The sequence below is a fragment of the Abramis brama genome (genome assembly GCF_963993115.1).
Source record: "Abramis brama genome assembly, chromosome: 1".
In the NCBI taxonomy this organism is placed as follows: Eukaryota; Metazoa; Chordata; class Actinopteri; order Cypriniformes; family Leuciscidae; genus Abramis; species Abramis brama.
Genome location: NC_139963.1, coordinates 60784249 through 60805391, shown reverse-complemented (window position 1 = coordinate 60805391; position 21143 = coordinate 60784249). Strand labels below are relative to the sequence as shown.

At 40.7% G+C, this 21143-nt stretch overlaps 1 protein-coding gene across 2 annotated transcripts in view; it reads right to left on the bottom strand.

The window, feature by feature from the left end:
• The window catches only part of LOC311077832 (sucrase-isomaltase, intestinal-like), a 68268-nt gene that overhangs the window by 25418 nt on the left and 21707 nt on the right, over positions 1-21143 (bottom strand). The window contains exons 21-48 of one of the 2 annotated variants that reach the window (XM_084106471.1): positions 19897-20021; positions 19090-19178; positions 18621-18670; positions 18311-18484; positions 16033-16182; positions 15722-15925; positions 14939-15093; positions 14040-14208; positions 13611-13707; positions 11608-11720; positions 11345-11470; positions 11129-11260; positions 10827-10946; positions 10238-10300; positions 9560-9676; positions 9102-9192; positions 8177-8315; positions 7954-8087; positions 7799-7833; positions 7508-7624; positions 7109-7257; positions 5996-6080; positions 5671-5727; positions 5444-5568; positions 4435-4523; positions 4270-4319; positions 3517-3678; positions 2485-2652 (exon numbers count right to left, since the gene is read on the bottom strand). In XM_084106471.1, coding sequence (XP_083962597.1) covers positions 2578-2652; positions 3517-3678; positions 4270-4319; positions 4435-4523; positions 5444-5568; positions 5671-5727; positions 5996-6080; positions 7109-7257; positions 7508-7624; positions 7799-7833; positions 7954-8087; positions 8177-8315; positions 9102-9192; positions 9560-9676; positions 10238-10300; positions 10827-10946; positions 11129-11260; positions 11345-11470; positions 11608-11720; positions 13611-13707; positions 14040-14208; positions 14939-15093; positions 15722-15925; positions 16033-16182; positions 18311-18484; positions 18621-18670; positions 19090-19178; positions 19897-20021 — 3192 coding nt within the window. In that variant the 3' untranslated portion in view covers positions 2485-2577. Of the gene's footprint in view, positions 1-2484; positions 2653-3516; positions 3679-4269; positions 4320-4434; positions 4524-5443; positions 5569-5670; positions 5728-5995; positions 6081-7108; positions 7258-7507; positions 7625-7798; positions 7834-7953; positions 8088-8176; positions 8316-9101; positions 9193-9559; positions 9677-10237; positions 10301-10826; positions 10947-11128; positions 11261-11344; positions 11471-11607; positions 11721-13610; positions 13708-14039; positions 14209-14938; positions 15094-15721; positions 15926-16032; positions 16183-18310; positions 18485-18620; positions 18671-19089; positions 19179-19896; positions 20022-21143 lie in introns of those variants that run through there. The other variant, XM_084106470.1, reaches the window with a different exon arrangement.

Genomic DNA, 21143 nt, shown 5'->3' with positions numbered 1-21143 from the left:
AACCAATCCACATGTGCTTTGTGGATTTGGAGAAGGCATTCGACTGTGTCCCCCGTGGCATCTTGTGGAGGGTGCTCTGGGAGTATGGGGTTCAGGGCCGTTGCTAAGGGCTATCCGATCCCTGTACGACCGGAGCAGGAGCTTGGTTCGCATTGCCGGCAGTAAGTCAGACTTGTTCCCGGTGCATGTTGGACTCCGGCAGGGCTGCCCTTTGTCGCCGGTTCTGTTCATAATTTTTATGGACAGAATTTCTAGGCGCAGCCAGGGGCTGGAAGGGGGTCAGGTTTGGGGACCAAGCGATTTCTTCTCTGCTCTTTGCAGATGATGTTGTCATGCTGGCCCCATCAGACCAGGACCTTCAGCATGCACTGGGACGGTTTGCAGCCGAGTGTGAAGTGGCTGGGATGAGAATTAGCACCTCCAAATCCGAGGCCATGGTTCTCAGTCGGAAAAGGGTGGTTTGCCCACTTCAGGTTGGTGGAGAGTTCCTGCCTCAAGTGGAGGAGTTCAAGTATCTTGGGGTCTTGTTCACGAGTGAGGGAAGGATGGAACGGGAGATTGACAGACGGATCGGTGCAGCTTCTGCAGTAATGCAGTCGCTGTACCGGTCTGTCGTGGTGAAGAAGGAGCTGAGCCGCAAGGCAAAGCTCTCGATTTACCGGTCAATCTACGTTCCTACTGTAACCCCCTAGAGTTTAACACTGTTTTAATTTCTGTTTAGTTGTATGCAGTACCGTAGTTTCCCTGTAGGGGCCGCTATACAAATGAGTTGACTGAGAAGAAAATATAGAGAGGAGAAGACTGCAGAATAGCTGATGAGCACGAGGTGATCAAGCGCTGCTTTTGAATTACTGAAAAGAGTGTATTTTTCTGAACAAAAAGAGTTTAAACTTTCCATAAGTCTTGTGAAGTATGTTCGTGAGTCCAAAAGGAATTCCATTTGATTCTATTGAGAATTTTCTGCGAACTCTGGTGAGTTTCTGTGTTTAAAGAAATGTTTAGTTGATGTGCTTTAACTGATTAACGATCAGAATTGTATATATGTTATACTGAATAGGGAAAAAAAACAGTCAGTTAAAATGTGATGTTTATTGAAAGTCAAAATGTTTTTTTTGTGATTCAAATGTTTTCACTCCGCAGGGTGGCTGGGTGATCCCTTAGAGATAGGGTGAGAAGCTCGGTCACTCGGGAGGAGCTCAGAGTAGAGCCACTGCTCCTCCACATCGAGAGGGGCCAGTTGAGGTGGCTCGGGCATCTTTTCCGGATGCCTCCTGGACGCCTTCCCGGGAAGGTGTTCCGGGCATGTCCCACCGGGAGGAGACCCCGGGGAAGACCTAGGACACGCTGGAGGGACTATGTCTCCCGGCTGGCCTGGGAATGCCTTGGTCTCCCCCCGGAAGAGCTGGAGGAAGTGTCTAGGGAGAGGGAAGTCTGGGCATCCCTGCTTAGACTGCTGCCCCCGCGACCCGGTCAAGCGGAAGAAGATGGATGGATATTTATTTCTTGATTTACCCCAAAAGAATGGAAGTGGAGTGTGACAACATGCCCCATAGGATGTAACATGTGCGGGGCACATCGTAACATGACCATATTGATTAAAATGTATCTGACCTAATAAAAAAATATGCAAGAAAACTACATTTTAATTTTGTCAATAAAATACAATTATTTACTTTTTCATATACAATAATGACATTTTTTTTGAATAATTAAAAATAACATTTTTTTGAGTATGACAAACAAGGGGCTGGGTTTTACCTGGGTAATATTGTATTTCCAATAAGGCATTTAAAATACATTGAAATACATTTAAAAATTGTACATAAAATATACAGTCAGTTCTGACATTTCTAAATATTTTAGACAATTTTGTTCTTTTTACGCCTGATAGCAAGGCTTCGAAGCTTGTGTCGATAACATCTCACACAGTGACATTTTCGTCACATTTGTGATTTATTTTATTAAATGTTATGTGAATCCTATCATTTTTAATTTACATATAGAAATACAATTTTTGGCTTTCATGAATGTGAGAAGAAAAATTATATATTTTTTTAGAAACCGTATTTTTCTGTTATCAAATATCACAATCATAACTATACATTTTCTAAATACCTCTTTTAAGCAAAACGGAATATTGAATTTAAAAAAACTAAAATTATATATCAGTACAAGCCATTGTAGAGCTGCATGTCTATCCTTCACAGCATTGCTTTCATTCTCGTTAAAAATCAATATGGTGTCTTATTTTTTCAAGTTGGCTCAACTTGTTTTTATTTTTTATTTGTCTTGACAAGAAGTTAAGTTCAAAAGATTACCTGGTACTCATTAGATGAACTAAAGTATTTAAGTTGATATTAACTGGAGTGGATTAGTTGAGTTAACTTAAAAAGTTGAATGCGATAGGTTGCCTTGTTTTTTGTTTTTTTTGTTAGCTCAACTATTGTATTCTAAACCAGAAATAAAGACAAACCACATTCTCTTGACTTTAGATTTACCGCTTTATTACTACATTGGTAAATAAAGGTGAATAATCATGCGATTGCTCTTTCCGTAGACTGGTGTCCGAGTCTAAGCCTAGTTCCAGGTGATTGTGAAAGGCTTTTCAATGGTGTGAGATTGTGATGTTGCATCAAACTGCAACTCCTGAATCTGAGGGAGAGGAATAGATAGAGTTTATGATGAAGTTTATCAGACAGAATGAAAGCTAATCTACACACTCATGGTCAGCAGTTACTACACAAATCTGCTTTAAAGGAATATTTCACCACAAAATGAAAATGTGCTGGAAATATACAGAGATGTCTGAAATGTAGATGAGTTTGTTTCTTCATGGGAACAGATTTGGAGAAATGTAGCATTACATTAATTGCTCAGCAATGAATCATGTGCAGTGAATGACACTCCAAACTGCTGATAAAACACATCACAATAATCCATGAGTGATCCACACCACTCCAGTCCATCAGTTAACCTCGTGTGAAGAGAAAAGATTAAACAAATCCATCAAGACATTTTAACCTCAAACCACTGAGTCTGGCTAAAATATGAGTCCATAATCTATAATAACGCTTCCTCCAGTGAAAAAGTCCATCACGTGTTTTCCTCTCACATCAACATCCACACACATATTTGTTTTGTACTGTTCTGGCTTGTAAATGGTACTTGATTATTCCTCTCCTGTTATTGAGTTATCCAATTATTGAGTATTCCTCTCCTGATTCAGACCAGACGACTTTTTCATTGGGAGAAGTGTTATTATGGACTATGGACTCGTATTTTAACCAGAAGTAAGGGTTTAAAGTTAAAATGTCTTAATGATGGATTTGTTTAATCTTTTCTCTCCACAAGACACTAATGGACTGGAGTGGTGTGGATCACGTGTGGATTATTGTGATGTGTTTAATCAGCAGATTCACCGCACAGGATTCATTGCTGAGCGAGTGATGTAATGCTACATGTCATTTGTTTCTGACAGTATGAAACTGAAGTATATGTTTGCATGAAGAGTCTGACCTGAGCGTTATATGTGAATGGCAGGTCGACGTCAGGCTGTCCAGTCACGCTCATGGTAACACGAGTGACGGGCGCTGTTAAACCCCACACCTTCACCAGACCCAGAGTCAACCTGTCGTCCTCGGCCAGACCGTCTGTGGGAACCATGCTGGTCAGAACACCCTATACAGATCAACACACAGATGTTACACACATATCAACACACAGAGATGTTACACACATATAAACACACAGATGTTACACACATATAAACACACAGATGTCACACACATATATAAACACACAGATGTTACACACATATAAACACACAGATGTTACACACATATAAACACACAGATGTTACACACATATAAACACAGATGTTACACATATATAAACACAGATGTTACACACAAATATAAACACAGATGTTACACACACATATAAACACACAGATGTTACACATATATAAACACACAGATGTTACACACACATAAACACAGATGTTACACACATAACACACAGATGTTACACACATATAAACACAGATGTTACACACACATATATAAACACAGACGTTACACACATAAACACACTGGACCGCTGTTACACACATATAAACACACAGGACAGCTGTTACACACGTTACACACAGGACAGCGGTTACACACATAAACACACAGGACAACTATTACACATGTTACACACTTGGATTCCCTATTGGATTTAATGAACACAATCACACATGGCTTTCTTCAAAACAAATGAACGTACCGAAGACGCAGTGAAAGTTGTCAAGAGGAAACGCTTGTTCTGAACAGTATCTGTAAGGAGAAAGAAGGAAAAAAAGGGTTTTAGGATGATGTACAAACTAAAATACCCCCCCCCCCCCACACACACACACACACACTCTCTCACTCACTCACAAATATAACTCACCAATTCCCTCTCCGTCATCCCAGAACAAGGATCCATGTGCTGAACCTCCATCATCAAGAGCAACAAGAAGACCCAGAGGATTCAGACGACTACAAGAAGAAAAAACACAAAACAAAACAATGAACATTTCATTAGTGTTGTGACATCACAATAATAAACATATTAACACCTACATTTACATATTAAACTGTCTCTATTATGATATTTTAAAGGTTCCTAGTGTTGTATTAGAGTCTCCTATAACAGGTTCACAAGCAACATCTCAGTGTCTGAAACGCTTCAATCAAGGATTCAGTCTCTCTAAACCCCGCCTCTCTGACAGCTGCTCTGCTCTGATTTGTCAGATGGCCCAGTCTGCTGTGATTGGTCAGAAACCAAATGCTCATTATCATATCTGAATCTCAGCTCTTGATACTCAGCGATATGAACAAAAATGATGGCGTGGGTTTTACTGTATCAGTCTCATCAAAGTGGATTTGCTTTCTCAGCAGAAAACAGCTCGACATGAACGAACCAAACTCTTCCAGTGTTTATAAACTACAGTGTTTGAGGGCAGGGCAAAAAGGCGCTGTTCAGCCAATGAAGATCACAGACGGCATTATGCAAATGAGTTGGAAGTATGACTGGAATTACTGACGACTCGCTTCATGCAGTTCAGAATCGCTTCTTTCTTTCAGGAGACAAAAACTCCTTTTATCTACACTTTGATCTTTAAACTCTGCAGACATTTTACATTCACAAACAGCTCTATTACACACTGCATGAGAGGGAATATCTGAAAAAGCATAATATGGGTTCTTTAATACTTATTCAGTGATCAAAAACTTGGTCATCTTGATGAACAACAATATGAACTCTTAAAGACACACAGAGAGAGTGGAATATGGATATGTAAAAGAAAATGGACTGTTTGTCTAGCAAGAAACCTTTTGAAAGTGGAAAATAAACTCCTATGCAACTCTAGAGAAATGTCAGAAGTCTTAATAAAGATGGCGGGCAGCTTCTTGACCTGTAGTGTGTGTTGCTCTCTGCTTTCTGCCAGGGCAGGATGTGTCCTCCTCTCACGTGCAGATTAATTTTCCATAATGGTGTTTCCATATCCACAAACTGTCCTCGCACTCCAACAACTTCACCCTGGTGGATCAATCACACACCAGCAGAAAAGAGAGTGCCTTATGACTGATCTTTCATTGACATGTTACAGAAATCTGGCATGCTTGCTGATGAAATGCTTACCGTGTGGTAATCGTACCAGCGAGCGTTTGGCACGTAGCCCCTGACCACAGTAACACCCTTCACAAAACAAAACCAATGAGACAGCAATTAACAACTACACAAACAACACATGTGTGTCAGTACAGGGGCATCATTTAAGTTTATTCGAGAAACCTCAAAACTCATAAATGACTAATGGAGACTCTGACGTGTAGCATGAACACAGTGGAGTTGTGTTTATGTCAACACAGTGGAGTTTGTTTGTGTGTGTGAACACAATTGAGTTGTGTTTGTGTAGCATGAGCACAGTTGTGTTTGTGTGTGTCTGTTTGTTTTTGTTCAGTACCGGGTCCAGTGCAGGAGTGATCAGAAGAGCGGGACCCCAGAGGAACTGTCTGTCGATCTTCCATGTGTTTTCATCTGTGACAAACCTGCAATACAGAACATGATCTCATCAACACTGGACATGATCTCATCAACACTGGACATGATCTCATCAACACTGGACATGATCTCATCAACACTGGAACACTTTTTAAGAAAATGATTTTTGCATTTGAACATGATGATCTCATCATTTTTAAGGTTAAGAGCAATACACAGACAGAGAATCTGGCCCAAGTTCTGATTAGTCATTCCCATGATGCTTTGGGGGAGATTGTAATTGAAACAAGAGGGTGGACTGAAGATAATGTGATGAAGATACACAATATTGGCAAAAGTTTTGGGACGACTGCCTTTACATGCACATGAACTTTAATAACATCCCATTCTTAATCCATAGGGTTTAATATGGATTTGGCCCACCCTTTGCAGCTATAACAGTTTCAACTCTACTGGGAACACTTTCCACAAGGTTTAGGAGTGTGTTTATGGGAATTTTTGACCATTCTTCTGGAAGCGCATTAGTGAGATAAGGCACTGATGGTGGACGAGAAGGCCTGGCTCTCAGTCTCCGCTCTAGTTCATCCCAAAGGTGCTCTATCAGGTTGAGGTCAGGACTCTGTGCAGGACAGTCCAGTTCCTCCACACCAAACTCGCTCATCCATGTCTTTATGGACCTTGCTTTGTGCACTGGTGTGCAGTCATGTTGGAACAGGAACATCGCCAAACTGTTCCCACAAAGTTGGGAGCATGAAAGTGTCCGAAATGTCTTGGTGTGCTGCAGCATTAAGAGTTCCTTTCACTGGAACTAAGGGGCCAACCCCTGAAAAACAACCCCACACCAATGGGGTAATAATCCCCCCTCCACCAAACTTTACACTTGGCACAATGCAGTCAGGCAAGTACCGTTCTCCTGAAAACCGCCAAACCCAGACTTGCCGTCCATCAGATTGCCAGTCAGAGAAGCGTGAAGGTCTTAAAGGGATAGTTGATGTGATTTTCTGCTGAACATCTGGCTCATGGTTTTGGGTGATTTTCATGTGTGTGTGTGAGTGAACTCTTGAGAAACACTCACTCGTGCAGAAGGGGTCTGACCACAGTGTTTCCATGAGCGTGAGCTTCATACATCAGTGTGTACAGGTATGGCAGGAGGGTGTAGCGAATATTCAGCACGTCACGAGACACAGCAGCAAACTCCGATCCCCAGGCCACGGGATCCTGCCTCTGTCAAAGATCAGATCATCATCATTCAGTAATTCTGAAGAAAACAAGAATGGATTCTCACACAAACTTAGCATAGTGATGAAGGATCTAAAAACAAAACATTTTTAGATCCAAAAGCAGAGGCCTCTGCCTCTGACACAATACATTCATACTAATGTCATACCTATAGGCTTATAATAAGATAATCAAGTTTTTGGTCCAGAAATCCTCAATCTGACCATAAACAGGTGCTGTGAGTGTGTGTTCTTACTGGCATGTTAATGGTGTTGTGGTTTCTGGAGAACGGGTAGAAAGCTCCGAGCTGCATCCAGCGCAGGCACATCTCGTATTCGGCATGGTTAAAGAAGCCACAGATATCAGCGCCGGTCTGGAACGAGAGTGATAGAGAGAAACACAAATATAGTTCTCTGTAAAAACAGAGCATTCATAAATAAACTCTAGAGTCAGTGTAGTGGCTGCATGCTAGTGTAACCCAAATTAACAATATTTGATAGGAAAAAAAGCACAAATGATAGATCAATAGGACGAGAGAGGCACTTACGTAAGGGATGCCAAATATGCTGAACTCCATCATGCCTGAAAGATAGAAACAGAGGGAGGGAGGTTTTGGATTTCATGCATACAGATATTAGGTTTATACACTGAACTGTACAGTAGAGACCAAGAAGCACCAAATAATAAGCATCATCATCATACCTATGATGGACTTCAGAAGCTGGTCCCAGCTGGAGTAGTTGTCTCCCAGCCAATGTCCTGCCCAGCGCCCACTAGACGGGTATGTTGAGCGGGTAATAACCACTCCTCTCTTTCCAGTGGTACTAAGCAAAGCACTGTGATAAACACACAAAGCAATTAAAACTCGTATCAGAACAACCAAGAAATAAATATAGTAGTGGATATGGAGGAAGAGAAAACTCACTCATAAGTGGGTTTGGTGTGAGACCATCCGTACAAGTTGTGGACATCATAATGCCTGACGCGTGTGCCATCATCGAGGATCTGCTCGCTGTTCATGCACATAGTCTTATGGTTCGGACCTCTATGCATGGACTCCAGTGCTGGGAAAAGATCACACACATGCAGATTCATTTTGGACAGAAAGTGCTAAATATTAGTGTAAATGTTGGGAATAGTCGACTAAACATTAGTCGACCAGAAGAGGCTTAGTCAACCAAAATGTTATGCGTTGGTTAGTTGCAGAAAAAAACTCTAAAGAAAGTGGTGAAGTCACACAGAGATCATTAACAGCTTGTGGTAATTACAGTATGTCGTCAGGAAATCCAAATGTTCGCCTATCATCCATCAACCTCAAATATGGCTTATCACAGACTGTTCTCATGAAATGGCGTATGTATGACACGACAATTCGTATTTCCATTTTTGGCGTGTTATCAACACACATAATCGCTTTTCAGCGTGCTTTCTGCCGTCTCAGTTTCCTCTCTAAATTAATGAGCTATACTGCAGGGATGACGTGTCAGCATTGTCAACTTCATCTTTGCACCGACACTGACTCAGAAAAAACAGGTAATCAAAATATATTCTTGCTATTTTTTTCTGACATTCACAGTCATGATTTTTGCCAGTGCTTTGCTTTAAGCTTTATGTGTGCGCTAGAGCGCGGAAAATATTAAAGGCTCATTGTGGTTTAGTTCACTCCCAGAGTATATTAAAGTAATTAAATTATTATAGGCATGCGCTTAGTCAACTAATGTTTTAAATGAACGACTACCGGTCGACTAGAAAAACCTTCAGTCAGGAGCAGGCCTAGTAAATGTTGACTATGGGGTTGTAAAATCTCTGGAGCCAAGTATTCATGCCAGGATGCGCTCATAAGAACTTACGGGGCATGTATGGAGGATTTTCCAAAGTTTGATCCCCTAAACACTTCTCTCCGACGGTGCCATGAACAAAACTGGCCGGCTCATTCATGTCCTTCAAAAAGCAAAACACAATGACAGTATTATCATCCAATCAATCCAAAGAGGATAACTGTGATGATATGCAAATGAGTGTAGAAATGGGGCGTGGCTATGCTAAACCTTCACTTGTTCCTGCACAGATCAACATGAATCTGACAAGTAAGATGTGTTCATGAATCAACATCCTTGTTAAGATTTCAACAACATCATTATTATTTTCCTCAATTTTGGAGGTATTTAAATATTAAGGACATGTTGTTTTAAGAGCAACAATGGTGTGTAATTGCACAGATGTCCTCAAAGAACATCTTGTTCAATTTTAAGGCATGAATTTGCTTTACTTTTCACTCCATGAAAAATGACAAAAACAAAGCGCTCACGATCCAAAGTCCATCAAACTTCATGACATTGTTGTAATAGTCTTTAATCTGCTGTCCCCACCACTCTGCTGTACTTTTCTTGAAGAAATCAGGGAACGCCACGAACGCTCGGAACAGCTGAAAGTTTAAATGAAAGACACATTAGGTTGGACACGATATTTTGGGAATATTTAATTTAATTTTATCAATCAATAAATTCACTAGAAACAAACCTTGTTGTATTATTTTAATTTAATACTGTGAAGCTGCTTTGATACAATCTGTATTGTGAAAAGCGCTATACAAATATACTTGACTTGACTTGACTTGACACAATGCTTTAACCATTTCTACATGCAGATTGGACGTTTGCTCATTTGTTTAAACAGTAATGTACTTCTTATCTGTTCTGATTGGCTGAGTTTAAGTTTGTTTACCACAGCATAGCACCAGTATGTGCTCATTGGCTGATGTTGTGTCTTCTACATGCTGACTGGTTGATAGTATCTATGATATCACACTCATATCACTTGACTCCCCATTGTACTGATGATTTCAGTATGAATAAACTTGAATATGGGAGCAAAAGAAAAGGTGTCCGGTTCTCTGATTAAAGAGTGATAGAAATAGAAAGAAAGCGATATATACATGTATATAGAAAAATAATAAAAATGGAACAAGAGAGAAAGAGGCAGTTACCTTTACTTGAGTATCCCAGTCCAAAGAATTGTCCACATCCACATCGGGATAATCAGGCCACACCTATGAGAGGGAATCAACTGCTAAAATCAGGGGTTCAGGATCATTCCTGCTTTCAGTACATGTCCACGTCATACTGTATATGACTAAAAACATCAGATGAACAGGTTCTCTAATCAAAATGCTCCAAACAAATAAAAAAAAAATCTCTTCAACTAATGTTGCGTTCCAGATGAAGTTTCCCACTTTAACCTCATTTAACCCGAAACTCTGAATCTGAATTCTTCCGCCACATTTGAAAATAATCAACAGAATTTTGCTTCATTCATCATCAAATGAAACTTCTGACTGAAGTATGGGTTGATTAATTTGCCTTTCAGTGGTTATTCCCAAGTAGGAGTTGGGAAAATTCCATTTTAGGGCCTGGAGAATGCAGCATAACAAAACATAATAATGACATCTCAGGATAATGAACCCCAAACTTGAGCCACAAAGCAGAGAAAACTAGACTGTCAACAAAACTATGAGTTATTGACTCAGTATACATCAATATACTGTATGCTGCTCTTTCTCTTTGCGTTTGTCATACCTTTCCCCACACAATGTCATCGCTGAGCTTAGGAGGCCATTTGATGAAAACGTCTTTTTCAATCCCGGTATCAAATGCAGGGTAGGAGCCTTTAGTCTCATTGGCTGCTATAGCCGGGTCCTGAAGCACACAAACAAATAAAGCATGTAGTTTTACTACAGAATACATTTCACTGCATGTTTCTGGCCATTCTAATGTCAGACTACATCCATCTATATTTATAAGCTCTGTTCTCATTCTGACATCTTTTACCCTTTAATGGAAACAACAGTTAATTTCTAGCTATTAAGAATTGTTGGTACCAAAATGAAGATATAGCGCATGCCCTCAGCCCTCATGCGGTCCACCAGAGCAGGCAGTCCCTTGAAGTTCTCCTTGTCCAGCGTAAAGTCCATCTGCCTCTCCATGTAGTCAATGTCTGAATATTGAACATCCTATGAGGGATCAAAGGTCAAATATTCTGATTGTTTCGTTTAATGACCAAAGACATCAGAAGTTTAAAAGATGAGGTCACTTACATAAGGAATTTTAGCAGCTTTCATGTCGTTGTAAAGATCTGCGATCTCCGCATCATTGGCGTAGCCATAGCGACAAAGCTGGAATCCAAGCGACCAATAGGCTGGAAGAACCGGGCGGCCGATCATCTGACAAACAAAACCAAGAGATAAATATTTTACATTTGATGTACTTACATTGTCGAACATATAAGTGGCTTAAGATGGTGGTTTCCAACCACATTCCTGAAGGCCCCCCAGCAATGCACACACACACACACACACACCTCAGTGTACTGTTGAACCACAACTTCTGGAGTGGGTCCCATCACCATGTAGAAGTCCAAGATTCCTCCGATGGTGCGGTAGGTCAGAGCTGGAGTCGGCAGGGTGGTCACATCTAAGAGCAAAACAAGCAAAAAAGTTAGAAAAGGATGACATCATCCATGTGACTCTGTCACGATACTAAAAGTCACAATACTAAAAGAAAACAAATGAATGTAAAAAGAAAATAAACTCAGATAATCCAAGTCCATGAGACAATGCATCTAAGCATAAGCGCTAACAGAAACAATAACTGACAGTGAACTGAGAATTCAGAAGAACTTAAATCTACACAGATAATGAACAGAAAAATAACAGGTGTGCTCAAATTAATCAGTAACCATAGTAACAAACAAGAGGAAACAAGAAACAATGCTGAGCAAACTAAAAGTCCATGAAAATGAAAGCAAGACAAGATAACTAAATAAGTGTGACTTTACGCCCCCCTCCGAGAAGGCATGTCCTCACACCGTAGTACGGCAGAGGAGGAGGTTCAGGAGGTGCACGAGGAGTTGGTGAAGGAATGGGAGCAGGCAGGCAGGCAAACGGGAGTGAACAGGGACGAACGACTGTGGCGGAGCCGATTGAGCTGGAGACCTGGGTGCAGGCGGTGCTTTGCTGGAACCAGGCGACATCTCAGGCTTTGGAGGCAGACTGCTTTTGTGCGACTGAGCTGCAACCCTAACCCCTGAGGTGGAACTGGGGTACAGTGAGGGCTGCAATGGAACCGGTGCGACTGAAGACTGACGCTGAGCCTGAGGGAAGGCGGAGGCAGACTGAGCCGAAGGGGTGAAGGATCGGAGCGCAGCGGACAGTTCACATGACCATGTCTGACCTATGTGGAGCCGGTAGGCCAAAAGGACCCCGTGGAGTCGTGAGCCTAATGGTCTCCAGTGATGCCCTGAGAGGAAGGAGTGGAGGCAGAGGAGTCAGAACAATGGGGCGACGGGCCAAGGTTGAGATACGGGATCACCGGAGCCAGGGGATCCCCCAGTCCAGTTGGTGAATCCATGGCGCAGATAGTAGGCATAGAGGATAGAGGATGAATACAAAACTGACTGGAAATGACGGAGACTGGGCTGGATATGGATCTGGAAGAGGAGGCGGGAGAGGGTGACTGGGCGGGATCAGCCAATCTAAAGACGGTACTGCTTAGAAGGAAGGGATTAACGGGGCAGAGAACAGTACTCTCCAATTTCCCGAATTTTATCCACAGAGTTCAGAGTGCACTCACTCACTCCGTTGAGGGTGTGGACAGGGAACCCCCCAGGCCAGACTTGTGGTGCTCCAAGTCGATGTTAGGCTTGGGTGCATTTTGTAGCGCTGGCAGCTCCATTATTGTCTGTCGCTCCGCGCAGAGGGTCGTTGCGAGCTAGGCACTGGGTTGTGTGGAAGGATGGATTGGATCGAGAGTAGCCTCTCTTCAGACATTTGATAATGGTCTCCTTCCAGCTAGGTACTTTGATGTCTGGGAGGTCTACAGGCTAGTGGTAATTCACCCCGTTCCAAAACAGGGATTTTAGTGTCTAATCATCGTACTTAGTGGCGGCAGAAATCCCCAGTAAAATCCAAAAAAGTAAGTCCCTTTTGGGCAATGGCAGCCAACTGAGCTGACATTTACATTTTGAGGTTGGTTATTCTGTCACAATACTAAAAGTCCAAAGATTAAGATGAGTCAAGAGATTCCAAAACAAATAAATTTAACAAGAAAATAAAGTCGCCGAGACAGTGTGTCTAAGCATTCAGAGATTCAAGTTTTTGTTGTCTACAACGATGCCGGTTTCAAAAACTTTCACTTTTGAAACCTGTTTTAAGAACTTCGTGTTTTCAGACACCCAAAGCACAGTTGTCGTGTAAACGATCGGCCAAAACATATCAAAAGTTTTAAGTTTTGGGTTACTCTTACAGCATTCAGCACAGGTTGTGTCTGGTGGGTCACACATGTTTAGTGTGTGTTTGTACTCACCCATGGCATTGCTGTTGAGCAGGAGGACGCCGTGAGCGTTTTTTGATTTCTCCAGACCCATGTAGAAGGGATGGACTCCATAACTGTTCAGTTTATACTACAGATGGGCAGAAAGAGATCAGAGTTTGAGTTTGTGATGTGATGTGATTTCAGTTCTGCTTCAGACAATGTAGTGTCAATGAGAGATTTTTAGAACTTTTTTGGCTTAAGAACAATTCAAATCCCATTTCCTACAGAAAGCAGTATGACCCTAAAATTGAAGATATCAGGGAAAAAATACCCCAGTATAAGCAATAAAATAACAAGCAATAAGCGCAATGTGAGACGCAATATCATTTACTTCAATCCTGAATGAATCAGCCATTTGTGAAGTGCAGATGACATTATCTATCAGGCTTGTAAAACATCAGCACTGGTTCGGACACTTACCCCTGGAGGCTGGTCTTTGGCAAACAGGCCGTATGTGTGAAAGTTGAGGTCATGACTGTAGCTGGGGTGCTCGGTTTCACCAACACCATAGACATAGTTTGAGGGGAGGCGTGTGGAGATCTGAAGGAACTGATCGGAGAATGTGAACCCTGGCACAGCAGAGTCCCATCTAGAGGAGAAGAGATTTAGAACTTTAAGGAAACAGATGAATAAGTTCCTTATATAAAGAAGGCAAACTGTGCTTTATAGTCCTATATATTTATTTATATTTAATGCATTTTATTTAAAATATAAAAACACTCATTTGTTTTAGCCAAAAAAATAGATTCAGTTGATGAAAAGTATACTTTGAATGTAATGCGTCTGCAAAATGCATGAATGTAAATGCCACATGTCCATCTCAGACATTTTTTTAGTTATCTTTGTTCACTTTCATGGACTTTTAGGTTGTATTAGTTTCTACAGTAGTTCCTGTTTTCCTTTGCCACTAATGAGTTGTCATGGAGATTCATTAATTAATCACATTGTCGTTAGATACCCTCATTTGTCTCATATTTAAGTTATAGGGCCCTATCATAAACACGGTGCAATGCAGCCCCAGGCGCGACGCAAGTGTGTTTTGCTAGTTTCAGCCCGACGCAGTTTTCATTTTTCATGTCCTGCGCCAAGTTGTTTAAATAGCAAATGCATTTGTGCCCATTTGTTCACCCATGGGCTGCTGGTCTGAAAACAAGGTGTGTGTTCAGGCGCATTGATGACGCATTGCTAAGTTGAGGAATTGAAATAGACTGAGCCATTGACCAACTGAAACCTACTCTAAAGTCAATGGCGCAGTATTTATTTATTTTTGTTATTTAAAGAGCACTCTGTTATCAGAGTAATTGAGGTGTATTACTCACATGATTTCTTCTGAGCTCTTTCTGATGACTTGGATCCCGAATGGCTTGTTCTGGATCTGAACCCTGTACAGTCTGTTGTTTTCCTCAGTCTCTGGGGTGGCCGGCAGCTCGAGGGGAACGGGGACCTCGAAGCGAGCGTTGGCTGGGTCAAAGATCTAGATCAATAGGACCAAAATCAGTCGTAGTCTGAATTTCAGGCCTAAATATATTAATCTACTTACTTAATTCCTGATTCTTAAAATCATCATTAGAGAATGGTGCTAGTAACACCAAGGTTATGGGTTCCCAAGAGAACGCATTAACAAAGTATACCTTAAATGCAATATAAGTCGCTTGGATAAAAGCAACGGTTCCAGTTTATATTAAGCAGCTTTAAGTACTATGTACTTGCACTGAAATTAATAATTTGATACAATGTGTACATACATTTTACTTACTTATTGTGTACATACATGTTTTTACATTGTACTTATATTTTGAAAATACCTGCTTTCAGCTGTAATTGATGTATTATAATTACACTGTTTTGACCCTTCCCTTACACCTTAAACCACCCTTAAATATACTCATACCACACACACCTGTCCCTAACCTTACCTGTATCCCATCTCAATAGTGTTTTACAATACAACATGAAAACAATAAGTACATTGCACATAGTACTGAAAGCCACTTAATATAAAGTGGGATCAACATATCTGTCAAATGCATGAATATGAATGGTATATTAACTATTAATATATGAATTGTATTGGTCTAAATCCTACATTTAGAAAAGCATACCTTCCAGCGCAGGCTTTTTCCACTCAGGAATGTGATTTCCACACGGAGCTTGTTGATGTCTCGAGATTGAGAGCGTTGAATTGGGAAATCGGTATTGCGCTCTATATCTACAATGATGCCGCTTGCTGTTTCAACAATGTTGCTGGTGATGTAGCCGTGGGTCTCGGCGTAATAACACCAGGGCTCGTTGGGAATACTTGAAGGCTATAAAAGATGATACAAAAATTTGGAGCAGATGTTGAATCACATTCTAACAGACACACTTCAGCTCAAACAGTGTCTTTGAATACTGAGTGTCTTCGCTCTCTGACCTCCCAGATGCAGCCGCGGGCTTCACATTTGGCCTGATCGGAACCCGCTTCAGGGTAACAGTCGAAGCGCAGAGTTTTTGGGTGTTTGGCCTCCCAGTTGACTGTGTAGTCCTTCCCCAGTTCCAGCTCCAGATTTCTCAGATACATCACCTAGCAGATGATGATTTATATAATGCAAAAGACAGTATGTATGTGATTAACAAAAATGACAAATACCGATGCGTTTCAATAAATGAAAGTGTCACGTCTGGTATACAACCAAAGTCATGCTGTCATTCCAAGGGCTTGAGCTCTGGGAGGAAACAATGCCCTTGTGTGTGTGCTTTTGAAAGCATCCCTGGACACTCTCTTGGAATGACAGCATCTCTCCTGGGACCCGAGGGAAACCTGCTATGTGTTAAAGGGGACATGTAATGAAAATCTGACTTTTTCCGTGTTTAAGTGCTATAACTGTGCCCCCGGTGCATCTAACAACTGAAAAAATGTGACAAGTGAAACCCAGTTTTGTTAAGCCTTTCTCTGCAAGCATGTCAAAAAACAAGCCAATCAGATTTTGCTCCCCTTCTGACGTATAAAGGGGATCTTATTATAATATTACCAGCCCTTAATCTGCACGTTTACACCCATCAGCCGATATTTGGGATGAGATACACAGATGACATCTATAGACATAGATGAGATGAATCAATGTATCTCCACAACAACTACATACATGTCTCCACTAACCATGCAGAAATGTCCAGGTGCGTCTAAAAGTTGAACTTTTCCTGAGTCTCTCCGTAAGGCTGCACTCGCTACAGGTTATTTCTGAGATTCTGGATGAGTGAGATTGGCCTGTTTTGTTATTGCCGGAGTATCTGAAGCTGGTGTAAAGGATTGTCCCTCTTCTGAACGGAGGCGGAGCAGAAGCTCATTTGCATTTAAAGGGACATATGCACTTCAAAAGAGTCCGCACACTATACAAAAGACAAAGAAACGTCAAAAAGCAAGATCATTTCATGTTTGGCATTGAGAAAGGTCGCATGTGACCGAAACATTTGCTCTTTTTTCCTTTTTTCTCAGTAAAAGCACTTGAAATTATCTCACTTTTTGACATTTCTTCGTCTTTTGTAGAGTATGCGGACTCTTTTGAAGTGCATATATCATTGGATTATTTTGTCTACGCACCTCATGTGGACTTAGTTTGAAGGCGGTGAGTTCCTGGCTCATTTTGCTCACACCCAAAAAGGGGCAACTTTGACATGCTATCTTATAGCAGCTATAATAAATAATCTGGGGCTGAAATTGCACAGAAACATTCTGGGGACACCATAGATTTATATTACATCTTGTGAAAAGGGCATGTCACCTTCAAACACAAGTCAATCTCCATTTTGGGGACATGGTTCGTCGGACTGGGTCACAGTACAAATTACGTTATGTCGGCTGTTTTCTTTAGAGACGTTCTCCGAATGTCAAGTTAGCAAATACATTTCGGAGAATTCTGTAAAGCCACTTGAAGGATGTACATTTTCAGATGGCTTATTGTAAAGAAAACCCTGGCTTTTAATGGAAGTAATAGATATAAGTTTTAGCTTCTGTTTTTGACTTTAGTTGCAATGCATGACGTATGTTTGCATTATGCTGTATTATTTAGAATGCTTAAATGCGAAAACATTCTCATTACGGTGTGAATTTTTTATTACAATGCAAAAACATTTCAAACATTATTTTCATTAGAAAAGAGTGTAAAATACAACTATAAGCATAGTTCATGGTAGTATTTGTCGCGCTATATTTAAATTCTTTAGATTTTTTTTTTTTTACTTTTTTCATTTAATTTCTTAATTGCAACAAATAAATAAAATGTAACAAAAACTTAATGACCCTAAAATAGGCTTCATTCATCTTTCTGTAAACAATATTTCTTTTTATAATTTCTTTCTTTTGATGTTTGAGGCAAACCGTCACAGCGATTTCTGATTTTAATTGAGTAGCTTTAAACTATACTAACAGGCCCTGAAGTTTTTTGTCAATTTATCTGCCTGTTAGCTTTTACTTTTGACTTATAATACAATAAAATCTGAAGATGCAATAACATCCTCCAAAGGGATGTTAACGTGAACATTAAATAAAAATTGACCCCATTTACTTTATATTCCTGGTCTCAATGTGCATTATACCTATTTCTGTAGGATGTTAAATAACCCATTTCAACCAAAATCAGTAAAATTGGCCACAAACACAGTTTCATGTTGACTTTGGTGGTGAATAGAAAACTCTTTAAGACTATGACTACCTTCTTGGTGGAATCGTAGTGAACCTGGGACTCGGACAGAGCGTCAGTAGTGATGCCGTCCGACACGAGCACAGAGGCGGGAGCCGCGCTCACTCCCATCACTGTGATGTTCTCAAACTTCAAGCTGTTCGGATCCGTGTAGCCATTGTGGGCAACGTGCATTGTCAAGACATCCTGATGCAGCAGAAAAATATCACATATTACTACAGATTACTGTAATAGATGCCATTTACAAAAATACTTAAATCACTACAATGTAATGGCATCTAAAAACAAACAAAAATAGAAATGTGACTTTAGGATTATGTACATTAGCCACAGAAAACTGGTAATGAATGTGGGAGCCGGATGAAACAGTATCTAAGAAAAAGAGAGAAAGAAGTTATGAGAGACAAATCAACTTTATATATGAGAACCTGATTTTTTCAAGAAACATTTGGATAAATCTAACAATTTAGTCTCTATAATATGGCTCAATAATAAGGATGAACCTGTGATCAATTAGAAAAAGTTTCAGGCCATTGTTTTTTCACTACATCTCGTTTATGAGTTATGCCTTGCAGATGCAAACATTTGTTTTTCTTTGCACTGTTAATTTATTGAACATTTTGATGTTGCAAATTCTGATTCTCGTTTTAAAGGTAAATTTCTCTACCTTGCTAACATAGGTGATGTAATCTGAAGTTCAGACATTCTTGTTATTGAGCCCTGTATAAGGTTGATTTTTTCTGACAGTGAACTGAACAACTTTGAATCAAAAGCAAGTCCCAGTAAAATACCTCGAGAGTCTCCGTCATCCCAGAACAGCTCGCCTGACGCAGCCTCGTTGTCATCGAGAGCGACGATCAATCCCATGGGAAGACGGCGGCTGAGGAAACACACAACTTTCACCAGAAACTCAAGAGCAGACAGAAAACAGATCCTCTGAAGTTCAGATGGGATTGTTGTTTGTGAATAAACTCACAGAAACTGTACAGCAGAGCCGGGTGGATTTTAAATATGTATATGTGATGTATTTGCGTATCAGCCCAAAAGATACGCTGAGATACGGTACATTTTCATTACTAGGTGGTGTGATGAAGGTGCTGATATATTCAGAGGGTAATAAAATCAAACTACCAAATAAACAGCTATTGAACACAGACACATTTCAAACAATTTTCCCTAGTATAAAATAGAAACTCAGGCCTCATGCAGATGAACAGGAACGAGATGAATGAAAACACAGAGGAACAATCAACAAAAGAGAAACGTTCCAAGCAAATAAAAACCCACACATCTAAATATTTGTCATCCTAAACTCACATTGCAATATTAACCATGTTATAGTGATGCTGTGAATCACGTTACAACTGCTCTGAATAGTTGTCATTAATATACTATGGTAATTCAAAGAAGACTATAACACACTCTCCAAAAAATAGCAGACACTTGGGTGTTAGATGTGTTTTATGTAAGTGGACAGAGCTGAAAGACTCGCTAAGAGCGGATTGATTGTGTTCTCATGGATGGAGTTTAGTGACAGTACATGGTTTAATATGAGATGGTGTATTTTTAGGGTAAATCTCCAGGTTTCCCATCATTACCTGTATGTAGTGGTGACGTCCGGTCTCTGTACCGGCAGAATGGCTCCTCCTCTCAGGTGTAAACCAAGTTTATCAGCGGGCAGGTTCAAGGAAACCTTTGCTTTACGATCTGGAATCCTTATCTCCTAGAAAACAAAGTGGGGAAAATAATTATTTGATGCTGATTTTGTAAGTTTGCCCACTTACAAAGAAATGAAAGGTCAATAATTTTATGGTAGGTTTATTTTAAGGGAGAGAGACAGAATATCAACCAAAAAATCCAGAAAAAACATATTATATATAGGTTATAAATTGATATGCATTTCAGTGAGTAAAATAAGTATTTGATCCCCAAGCAAAACATAATTTAGTACTTGGTGGAGAAACCCTTGTTGGCAAGCACAGATGTAAGACGTTTCTTGTAGTTGGTCAACAGGTTTGCACACATCTCAGGAGGGATTTTGGTTCACTTCTCTTTTCAGATCCTCTAAATCCTTAAGGTTTCATGGCTGTCGCTTGGCAACTCAAAGTTTCGGCTCTCTCCACATATTTTCAGTATGATTAAGGTCTGGAGACCTGCTAGGCCACTCCAAGACCTTAAATGTGCTTCTTCTTGAGCCACTCCTTTGTTGCCTTGGCCTTGTGTTTTGGGTCATTGTCATGCTGGAAGACCCATCCACGACCCATCTTCAGTGTTCTGGCTGAGGGAAGGAGGTTCTCATCCAAGATTTGACAGTATATGGCCCCGTCCATTAGCCCCTCAATACAGTGAAGTAGTCCTGTGCACTTAGCAGAGAAACGGTCCCAAAGCATAATGTTTCCACCTCCATGCTTGACTGTAGGGAGGGTGTTCTTGGGGTCATAGTCAGCATTTATCTTCCTCCAAACACGACAAGCTGATTTGATGCCAAAGAGCTTTGATTTTAATCTCATCTGACCACATCACTTTCTCCCAATCCTTCTCTGAATCAGATGTTCATATGCAAATTTCAGACAGGCCTGTACATGTGTCTTCTTGAGCAGGGGGACCTTGCGGGCGCTGAAGGATTTCACCCATTGCGGCGTAGTGTGTTACCACTGGTTTGCCTGGTGACTGTGGTCCCAACTGCTTTGAGATCATTAACAAGCTCCTCCCGTGCAGTTCTGGGCTGATACCTCACCTTTCTCAGGATCATCCATACCCCATGAGGGTACGGATGCTCCTCGGTCGCTATAGACCGAGGGCGATTGATGGTTATTTTTTATTTCTTCCATTTCCGAATAATCAC